The sequence below is a fragment of the Nanorana parkeri genome, unplaced genomic scaffold (genome assembly GCF_000935625.1).
Source record: "Nanorana parkeri isolate BGI_ZX_2015 unplaced genomic scaffold, ASM93562v1 scaffold1645, whole genome shotgun sequence".
Taxonomy (NCBI): Eukaryota; Metazoa; Chordata; class Amphibia; order Anura; family Dicroglossidae; genus Nanorana; species Nanorana parkeri.
This window is the reverse complement of record NW_017307913.1, coordinates 146,619-157,618: the sequence shown is the minus strand read 5'-3', so window position 1 is coordinate 157,618 and position 11,000 is coordinate 146,619. Positions and strand designations below refer to the sequence as shown.

Sequence of the window (11,000 nt, the reverse complement as noted above, 5' to 3'; positions counted from 1 at the left end):
GTAAAACAAAGCAGGGCTGGAATTTGGGAAAAAAAAAAAAAAAAAGAAAAAGAGCAAAGTGGCTGTGAGCCCTTTGGAACAGCAATGGCTGTAAGCAGGGAGATGTCCATTATAATCAATAGACAAACATGTCAGGGAATTTTTCAATGTTCAACATTTTTGAAAAGGTGCATCAACCCCTTCCTTCTTTCCAACCTCTGAAAGAAAGCCAATGTCACTTACTGGGTCGATGGCAGAAGACAAACATCTTTGGATCAGAGTCTCAAATGTGGTCTTTAAAATAAGGTGTTCTTCAGGGATTGGGTTCTTGGTGATCTTTTCAGTGGGGAGGGCGTGCATTGTCTAAAAAACACATGTAACATTTATAAATGTAAATTCAGATGTACAATGGCTTAAAACAAAGCATATTCTGTAAAATTCAGATAACCGAGAAATAAATTAGAATGACAAACACATTCCACCTGGCAACACCAGAAGAGGGCAGTGTCGGATTACTGCTGACCTCTGAAAAATAAAATGAAAGCATGCTCCTGGCAGATGGTATTGGCAAATGTGGAGGGGGGGGGGGGATGAGAAAGCTTCCTTAGAACTGTCAGTAGTTGGTCAACACAATAGAGCATATTGTGGTTTACTTAATGTCACTTTCCCCTATACAAGCTAATACAGATTAAATAGCTCATGAGGTGAAAAGTCACTGTCCTGCCAGACAGTAAATCTTCAGAGGGAGGTAAAGATTTACATTCAAGGGAACCAGTGACCTAAAAAATGGCTCCAAAGAGCACATTAGCTAGATCTGCAGAACACATGGTGTAAATAGCTACCACAGCACCCCAGGGATGCTCCTGGCTTGCCTCCTCGTGCCCTCTGGATCTCCCTACTGGAAGGTAAATGCTCATTAGAAAGGTGTAGATAGCAGGATGTGGGCCAAAAATGTAACCAGAAAGTTGCAGTAGCTATACTGCAGCCAGGTTTTGGGGTCCTGGAGCCCAGTAAATAAGAATCAAGAGTTATTTTGAGAGGCGACAAACTTCCCATAGGTTCCCTTCAAACATGCCCACCAGTACTGTCACCTAACCTGCTGGTAAAAAATATAAATATTTGCAAACTACCCTGGACAGAAGTGCTTGTGTTTTGGTAGCTGCTTTTCTTTAAATAAATGATCCGTTATATCAAATTATTTGTATACCTATAATGTGCGGACCTACATTAGGAAACTTAACGGAGACATCTACTCCAAGCTTTTATTTTTTGGAAGCGGAGTTTTGATCACTGTTGGGTTTTGACTGCTGTCTGTGTGCCCTTTGGGAGATTTCCTCTCAATCACAGTTGACTGTGCCAGTCACTTGGATTATATTATTATTATTTATGGGGAATATTGTAGTATACTAGAAAGAGGATGCATCTGTGCCCACATAGCCTATTAATGTCCGTGTTCTTACTCTTTCAGGTGGCCAAAGCAGGAAGTGATGAGAAATCTGTAAAATATGGGGACTGACAGCAGTACAATCCTAACAGAGGTTCTAATACAGAACTAAAACTCCATTAACTGTTTACAATCTTTTGTTTTACTCCCAACGTTTGCTCTCTTATTTTGTTCAAACTTTTCTGCTTAAGGTTTCAAACTTGCACCGGAAAAGTTGATTTTAAAGTTGGTGCAAAGGGGGGTCCTTCTTTTTCAGACACTGGCATTATTTATCAAAGTATCCAGAGGAAGAACATATCAAAACAGATTTTTGGATTTCCCAATGCTGACTGGGAAAATGAAATATATTTTTGTGATTGGCTGATATAGACATGTAATCTCCTTTTAGGCAAGTTATTGAACAACCACATACGTTTTTATGCTACGTAAACATAATGACCTGTATGGTGTTCCCAATTGGTGCACCAGGAGCACCCTCAGCACTAGGTTTTGAGGGGTCAAAGTGCGCCCCAGCTTGTCCAGTGGGAGGTGGCACGGGGAAAGTATTTTGTACTCCTGGTTGGCCACGAGGCATCTGAGAGGGCTGATAAGGGACTGAAGTATCAGGAACCGGAACTTGCTGCTGGGATCGTGGGTCTGTTAAGGGGGTCATTATGGGAGCTATTATTGGTGGAGGTGGTATGTAGTTTTCCAGAACCTAGGGGGGAAAAAAAGAAATAAAATACATTAACAGCAATAATTAGGGCATACGGTATCATATCTCTCTGTTCTATCTTCTCGTAATAGAAAGCAAACAAGAAGCTTTCTCTCCATTATGGTTCCCACACTAGACATGGAATCGCTCTCAACTTGTTCCTTGAGTCTCTATTCTCTAGGGATCAGTACATATAAAACTAAAATTTGTATATGTCTTAGGCATCCACACACTTCCTATATTTCAGAAAGGGATCTTAGTAAGGACATTTCTCCTCCACAGTTACTTTGTCTCCTGTAAGCCCACAGTGGAGCTATACATGTTTCTGCAACCTGTAGAGCAGGGGTGTCAAACTCAATGTAATCGTGGGCTGCATCAAGATTATGGTTGCACTCACAGGTATCTGTAAGACTATATAAATGTATCTAATCTTTATCATAATTGCCTCGGCATTTGATTATCACTAGTTTTAGTAATAACTTAACACCCAGATCTGAAAGTAGAAGTCTAGGAAATGGCCTGGTGTGCCGGATTTGGCCTCTGGGCCTTGAGTTTGACACCTATGCTGTAGAGTGTTTACTTTCCTCCTCTTGCATGCTTCATAAAATCCAATAGGGAAAATGTGATCCCTCTTGTAATGGTCCTAGTGCAGGTCACTGGGCTAGAAAGTGAGGAGTTTTAACGATTTTAAACAAAACATTTTGCCAAGAGTTAATAGAAAGGCCTGTATCCTTTTACCAGGGGTCTATATGATAGGCAAAACACCTATGTCTTATACCTTTTTCTTTCCAGTTTTGGTCAGTGCAGGGGGATCGTTCCATCCATTTAGGGGCCCTGTAACAGAGTTTAATGGTCAGGTTTCAAGGTAAGAAAGCAACAGTAGCACAGTTTACTGCTACACTGTTCAGTGTAGCAGCAACCAATTATAACCTGAAAAATGTAAATTTAAGTAAACAACTATTTTTGGCAAGCGTTGATCCTTACTATTAGGAAGCAGCAGGTTTGTATATTCAGTACAGGGGCACAGCCATTTTACAAACCAATGAGCTAGTCTCTAGAGCTATTGTAAACCACATACAATGTGATTTAACTCTCCTTTGATGAAACTACACAACTGTTGTTGTATAAAAATAAAAATGTTAAACAGCCGCAGCAAGAATGAGTCTGTGGATGTTGGGAAGTGGTTTGATAAAGTTGCACTACTCTGATTTAGTTTGCTCTCTACAAGTTAGTCCAGCCACTGGTATAAGGCTGGTACAGGATACACTGTAATCTGGGGAAAATTTCAGTAAACTCAGCAACCAATCAGCAAGCGTTTGCTTTGTGATTTGGCCAGGAGCAGAGGGGGACAGAGATGTGACTTCAGCACCCAAGTCTATGAGACTGAATTTCAGTGGAAGCTGGTCTTCCACCTGCAGGTATACTTAAGATTTGTGGAGAGAAGGAGGAAGATTTTAATATGGCAGGTGAGTTTACAGTAAGGGGTCTCTACAACCTACTGAATTGCATTGTGCCTTTACTGGGCTTTAAATAAAACTCAGTTACAGCTGACAGAAAAACCTAGCCACACAAGGTGCAGAGATATGGCTGTTATGTACCAAAAACCGAATTATATGTTTTTGGGTATTATGACCATTTATGTAAACCTATACGTGTTGTATAGGGTACTAAGTAACCCTTCCTTCACTCCCTCCATTTACTGAAGTGTACACACCTTACTGATCCCAAAGAGGGACACACAAGGAGGGTTTTCGAATTCCAATGTGGAACTAAAAGCTGCTCTAAGTATAGGAAGCATTTGATTGAGGGGTCCTGGTGCATTCAGTATGTAGATAAAAGTATGTAACGGTATCATTCTGAGCCTGCTTTTAACTTATGCTGACTTCAAAAGTGTAACTCTTTCCTAGGTTTACTTTAAAAATACATTTCAAGTAATTGAGGAGACTATTAGACTGTGATAATGCCATGGATTAGTCATGTAATTATATTTTAGGCTGCAATATTAAGAGTAAATCTGAATAATACACTGCATTTTAAAAGGCACATATATTAATAGCATTTTATCCAAATTAACATTTCAGTTGATCATATTATTGAAAGGGAAATTTGTAATTAAAATGAGTTATCGATTTATAGAAAATGGAAAGTACATGTTATCTTAGATCCCTTAAAGTGCACCTCTACCCAAAACAAGTTAAGCGTAAGGAAAGGTTAGAAATTGTCGAGTCGTGCCAACGTGTATCTTTTGGCGAGATTTCCTCTCACTTCTTGTCAAAACAAAAAGAAATTTTCTCAAAATAAATGGGAAATCCCACATTGGACAGCCATCACTGGGACACTTCTCAGTTTTGGCATGTTTTTTTTTTTCCAAATGACAAAGCACAGAAATCAAAAGGAAATCCCTAGCAATAAAAACCTGACAGATTCAAACCCTTCCACACTGTGGCCAAAAAAAACTACAAAAAAAGTTTTGGCATGAGTTCAGCTTAAACAGGGATCATATCTTTGATTTTAGTTGATTGTTCATAGGATGCTAAATGTTCATTTTAGAAACAATACAATGAATTTGTCGAAAAAGTTCTTAAAGTATATATAAGCAAATGTCTACAAAGTATAGCTAACGGATTGGCTATTTGCTGCAGCACACTGTTCACCTGGAGGGTACATTGCCATATCTTGAGTAACGGTATATTCTGCAGATGAAATATAAAAATCACTTATATATTATTTAACTGTGTTACTACTAAACATTTAGAAATAACATCATGAACTAAGACTTTGATTTACAATTAAAGCCCAATTGAACTTTCAGTTTAAATCAACTAAATACATTGCAGGTGCATGAAAACAAAAAGGCGTGCAAAGCCTTACAGCTTCTTTAGAAAGCAGACACAGCCCGAGTAGAAAAGCCTGTTCCCTGCCAGCATGCTTCAGAGAACGACCCTTGCTCTCTGTGTGGAAGCGATGGCCTCTCTGCAGATGTTCGACATGCCCCCTAAGTCGGAGCTAAATCTCTCCAGTCAGCAAGGAGCATGAGCTTTGCTTATTGCAAAGTTACAAGTTTGACTCAAAGAGGGTGTGTTAGACCTCTAAAGAGACAACACTGATTCCTCAAAAGAAAGCAAGAGTCCTTCTCCGTAGCATGCTGGCAGGGGACAGTCTCTTCTAGTCAGACTGTGTCTACTTTCTAAAGAAAACAAGCTGTAAGACTTTACATACCTTCTGCTTTTATGCATCTGGAATGTATTTAGTTGATTTAGCATTCTAAAGAAAACAATCGGTGGGATGTTTGCACATCTTCTGTTCTGATGCACATTGAGTATATTTGGCGGATTTAAAACTGAAATTTTTATTCATTTAAAAAGGCTCATTTTTTTCCACATGCAATGCTTTTGTTCCCTTTTAAAGAATATTAAACTAAGCAGGGATGCGGGCTTTAAGTCCTGTTTTTTTATACATTCGTTTACCTCCACTAGCTATCAGCAAACCCCTACAGAAGTGATGTGGCACTTTATACTAACTGATTAATACTTTAAAGGAGAACTATGAGGTGAGTGCTTTTCACTCACCTCATAGTTCTAGCCGACCTGTGACAATGAGACTGTCACAGGTCGGCTCAGTAGATCGGGAGGTGAGCGAACACCTACCGGGTTCGCTCACCTCTCGATCCTGTCACGGCTCCCTGCCGTGACAGGGGGAGGGGCTGGATTCCCCTCTCCGATCTGCCAGCGCTGACTGGCGGAACGGACGGGGAGGGGGTGGGTACAGCTGGCTCTGCCTCTAGAGCCAGCTGTCACTCACGCAGCTGGGCGGATCCCATCATCTAAGTCGGGATCTGCTCCCGTTACCCTGAGCTTAGGGTAACGGGAGGACGCTAGTTTGTGTCGTCCCGTTACCCTTAGGAGAACTGACTGCATAGTTCTCCTTTAACACATCACCTCACCATTTGGTATTTTATTACGAGAGTTTCACTATTTATTTATTAATTTTGCCACATTTGTATTGTTTGTTTATGCAATTCCCAAAGTGAGTTTTTTAGCGCTGTGCACTTGGATATAAAAAACCCCTACAGAAACTTGTATGGTTTAGCTTGTCAGTCACCCAAGCAGAAAATGATGCAGGGCAATGGGTCCATTTTTGAGACTGGAATAATGACTTACAGACTGAAACAGTAAACTGACAGATGGGATGCGGGTCATTGAGGTGTTTCTTTCCCCTTTCAGTCACTTCAACCTGCTTTGACCAGTCTCCAAAATAAAGGCAAATTATAGCCTCCCCATCATATACAGGAGATATGAAAATCCAGTGTAAAAATAGATACCCTATAGTAGTGTGTTGTTTATTATATTAGGAAGTACAGTTTTAGATTTTATTTGATAGCATCAATAGAAAGGATCAACCATGCCTATGCTTGCAATCAAAGTATGACCACAATTATATTCTTCCAGGCTCTTCCTAAGATTATACCCAAACAGCTAGATGCATCAATTAAATAAGGGTTATGTATTTAAAACCTATTTCACCAGTATGTATATTTCATACCCATTTCATGGCAATACAGTATATGTTTGAGTAAATTTTTCCACACCCACAACACAAAAACAATGCAAGGCACAAGATTCTAAGCAGCCATAAACCCATGCATTTCTGCAGCTCCCATCCTTTAAAAATAGCAATAAAGTATAAAGCCCATGCTCCCACCAACCCCCATTTCATGCTCAGACCTGTTCTCTGGGATGCAGGCAGTTCACTGGCGGCAGGCAGAGTACCTGTAGGTCCAGGAGGAGGCATTGCATAAGGTGCATTGATAGCTGGAGCCCCAGGTCCGCCATGCTGGAAGGATGCTCCAGAAGTATGAAAAGAGGGAGAAGAAGATGACACTTGAGAAGGCTGATGCTGCACAGGATAGGGGGGCTGAGGAGCAGAGTGAGAAGATGAGCTGTAAGGAGAACTATGGTAAGGAGAAGCAGACTGGATTGAGGCAGGTTGCTGGGGCTGATAGACAGCTTGTCCCCCACGATTAAATGAATAGTGTTGTGGCTGAGGATAGGCTATACAGAATGAAGAGGGAAGAAGAAAATGACATTACTAAAAGAGTCTGTACATTGTCAGAATGCATAACATGCTGATATAACATGAACAACAAACATACAGAAAAGATAATCATTAAAGCAGTTTTGGGCAAATGGCTAAACACCGTATTAAATGTTGTTTAGAATTCTGTTCAGGTTTTGTGGTTTACATACTTCTACCACATTACAAAGCCAGGCACAAATGTTTATTTTCTTCTTCAGCAATGCAACTTCTAATGTCTCTACATTCAGCCTGCTCAAAGGAAGATCACTCAGCATTATCAATTCTGTCCAATCAACAGGGAGGTAAGCCAGTAGCAGTAAAGCTGAACCAGGAAGTACTATAATAATCTTTCAAGCTGTGCACAGGGTACCTGGCCTAAATTACAAATGCTTTGAAGGGTAAAACAGTAAATTTATGTAGGTTAGTATTTAGTTGTTTTTATTTTCTATATTACACACACACACCACATGCACTATGCAGTGTACACTTCAGCCCATTCCTGGCTCGCCGAGAACACAGCTAGGGATAATGCATCTGTTGTGCACATGCACAGCAAGTACATCATCAATGGCAGCCCAGTGGTTGAAGAGGAGCGCTGTGCAACCCGTAAGAAAAGGCACACAAGATAGTGGAAATGGGGGAAATCGCTGGAGGAAGCACTAAGGAGTAAGCGTGCCATATAGTGAGAGCATGCTTTAGTTACAAAAAAATTCTGCATTAAGAATAACATTTTTAACACGTTTTTTACTATTACTATTCAAACCACAACTACACATTTTTGTGGCTTGAACTGCAAGGGCTGGCCAAAACATGTAGAACAATACTGTTCAAAGATGTTCAAGAAAATTGTTCACAAAAGAATTAAAAAACACAAAAAAAACAGGAAGTCTTCTGAAAAGATGTAGAACTGTATTTTACTGGTCGGACCAGTCTGCCACCAAGTAAGGTAAGGTGGAGCCCATTTGAGATGAGGCTGATGGGGATGGGAACATGTTAGAAGGGTCTCAAGAATACCAATGGAAATCCCCTTAAAAAAGGCCTACCTTTACGGTTTCTTGGCAGCCCTTTCTCCATGATATGCCTATTTGCGGGCTCCCCTGAGATACATGGAAGGGATGGGAGTCCGTCGACTCCTGGCTTGGCACTTCCTATGCTTCCCCTGGTCTCTTTTTTCCCCCTCTTCTTCATGTGCCCTTCTTCCTTGTCCTTCCCACTAGTACTTCTATTACAAGCGATACTAGGCATCCCTCCTTTGATCACTATAGCCTGCAGAGCACAATATGTTTGCTCTTCCAGTCCTCTCTCTGCCATGTCCCTGGGACTCACGATATGTGGGATTCGGGAGGGTTGACACACAATATTCTTTGGTCTATGATGATGCTCATGATCTCTGCTATACGATGGGATGTCTATACTTGTCTATTTTGATATAATATTCCCATTCGAATGCTGTTGTATATAATGCTGACGATGTCCACGGAAACCACCAATATACGCATTCTTTCTTTGATTTTATGTTTTTCTTTTGTTTTCGGTGAAATTGTCTAATACACCGTTTTGTGCTGTAATTAAAACCTTTACTAAAGTCATATTGAACTAAAAAAGGCCTACCTTTATAGTATATTTTGGCTGAACAAAACAAGAAAATACGGAAAGAACTCTGGACAAAACTTTTATTAACCCTTGCAGTGCAGCTACTGCAAGGGTTAACTGCTCGTTTGGATCTAGGAACTATAATTTAAAAAAATAATAATAATGAAAAGTTATATTCACACAATCCTAGGAGCTGGCTTGCTCTTAGACCAGTCCCTGGGGACTCTCTCGCTCTCCACTGTAGTGGTCTAAGGTTCCCGTAAATCATCATGTTCTATACACAATGCATAGACGCGAGGACGTTGAGGAACATTGCAATGCTGCAGCGTAGGAGGAGATAGGCTTCAGAGACCAGAGAAGCAAGCAGCTGGTTTAGCGGTTCAGGTGTGTATAACTTTTTTTTTAGCACCTGGACAAAAATGGGCCATTAACTTAACCCTTGCAGTGCAGGGGTAATGAAGGTTTCGCCAAGAGTTCTCCTTAAAGAGATTTTTGTATAGGCAACACGATTGTTAAACAGAGCCTTGTACACTGCTACTCTAAATGTTAAGCTCCACTTGACTTGAGCTAATGTTTATTATAAACAGAAGTTGTTTGCGACAACTTGTGCTAAATGGTTGCTGCGATAAAAGACAAAGCGCACATACTTTGTGGATACGGTTGTCGTGGTCCCATTTGGGAGCTCATGTTGTAAGGGTTGGTGTTGGAATCGGGAGGGGGTCCTGCAGGTCCTGGTTGAGATGGATACATCATCCCTTGCAGATTAAAGCCAACCTGTGGAGCACTTTCTCTCTGTAAACAAAAGGGAAACCATCCTTAAAATACAGCATAATCTCAGTAACATAACAGCTGTGAATCTTGCCCGTGATTATTACATCATGTGTTATACAAACGTTTAATACACTAGTGGTTTTCAATCCATTTTGATTTTCTTTGTATGATGCCCCAATCATGCACTCTTCTGAAAAGGAACGGACGTGCTGTTACGTGTTGTAACAAAAAATAATAATATTGCAGCATAATATCCAAGCAGGGCCTTGTTATAAAGCCATCTTCAGAGAGCAGGTAGAGAGTAACACCCATATGTAGCGAGTATCCAGGTGAAGCAGCACTACAGAGAGATAAACTGTATAAAAACTTGATGGGCATCTCCCTTACCAAAACATGCTGTATAATGGTTCTGTAGAGTGAGTAACATGAAGATTTGGACACACCGCACTGTGCAAGGGATCAACGCATGCCCAGTGAATTTCAAAACAGAATAGCTCAACCAGAAAAAAAAAAGTGTGCAAAAGGGAAGAAAGCATCAAATCTGTGGAGGACCACAATATAATACCTGTGTGTCAAAGGAGGAGAAGGCAGCAGGTGGAAAGCTGGTAAGGGCAGTAGGGTTTTTGTTACTCCAGGAAGTGACAGTAGGGGCAATTCTAGCCTGAAGTAAACAAAGAGATAACAAATCACTGGACAAACTAAGAGATGAGAACTAAATATCTCCTTGGATGAGTGCAATGTTTTCATTTCCATTGTTAAAAGGAGAGGAAAAAAAAAAAAGGAGACTAACATGTAATTCTGAAACTCTGCCATGGATAAAATTCGAAAGTATTACCAGGTTTCCAACATACAAAAAACAGACTGATATTGGCAAAGACAGACAAAGATTAACTGTAGGTTGAGTCAAAGCTGGAGTTACCATCAACCAAGAAACAGGATTCTTACCTTCTGCTAGTAGACATATACTTTAGTAGAGTATTAACTCTGAGGGCCACTATATATGGAACTATAATAGTCAAATGATCCTAATCCTTAAAGATTGCGGGGTTTTAAACTGATATTTTATAAATACATTTTTACTATTTTTATTTAAAATGTTTGTTTCGCTAACAAAAATTTAATGTAGCAAGCACCCAATAAGATTTACAAAGCAGTATTGGTTTAAAAAAAAATAGAGCAAAACTGTAGCAATTTTAGTTCAGTTTCTGATTGAAACTTGAAGGGTGTCTTAAAAAAGCATGGAGAGAAGTAGAAAGAGAAGTCACTGCTTACTCATTTAATCATGGGTAAATTTTACCTTGAAATATTGAGCTCTGTTAACAAGCTCAAAAACAACAAAGGGGCCAAGGGCAAGCAGGAATACAAGTAAAAAGAACCAAGAGCTCCACCTGCTTGCTGGATATGAAAATACCAGATACTTACATGTTATTTCATGTATACCGG

At 40.1% G+C, this 11,000-nt stretch overlaps 1 protein-coding gene across 2 annotated transcripts in view; it reads right to left on the bottom strand.

Moving 5' to 3' along the window:
* SEC31A (SEC31 homolog A, COPII coat complex component) overlaps nt 1–11,000 on the bottom strand; it is a 49,331-nt gene that overhangs the window by 3,349 nt on the left and 34,982 nt on the right. The window contains exons 21-27 of one of the 2 annotated variants that reach the window (XM_018570978.1): nt 10,123–10,218; nt 9,434–9,578; nt 6,842–7,168; nt 4,772–4,810; nt 2,896–2,951; nt 1,863–2,120; nt 223–342 (exon numbers count right to left, since the gene is read on the bottom strand). In XM_018570978.1, the coding sequence (XP_018426480.1) occupies nt 223–342; nt 1,863–2,120; nt 2,896–2,951; nt 4,772–4,810; nt 6,842–7,168; nt 9,434–9,578; nt 10,123–10,218 (1,041 nt within the window). The remainder of the gene's footprint in view (nt 1–222; nt 343–1,862; nt 2,121–2,895; nt 2,952–4,771; nt 4,811–6,841; nt 7,169–9,433; nt 9,579–10,122; nt 10,219–11,000) is intronic. The other variant, XM_018570979.1, reaches the window with a different exon arrangement.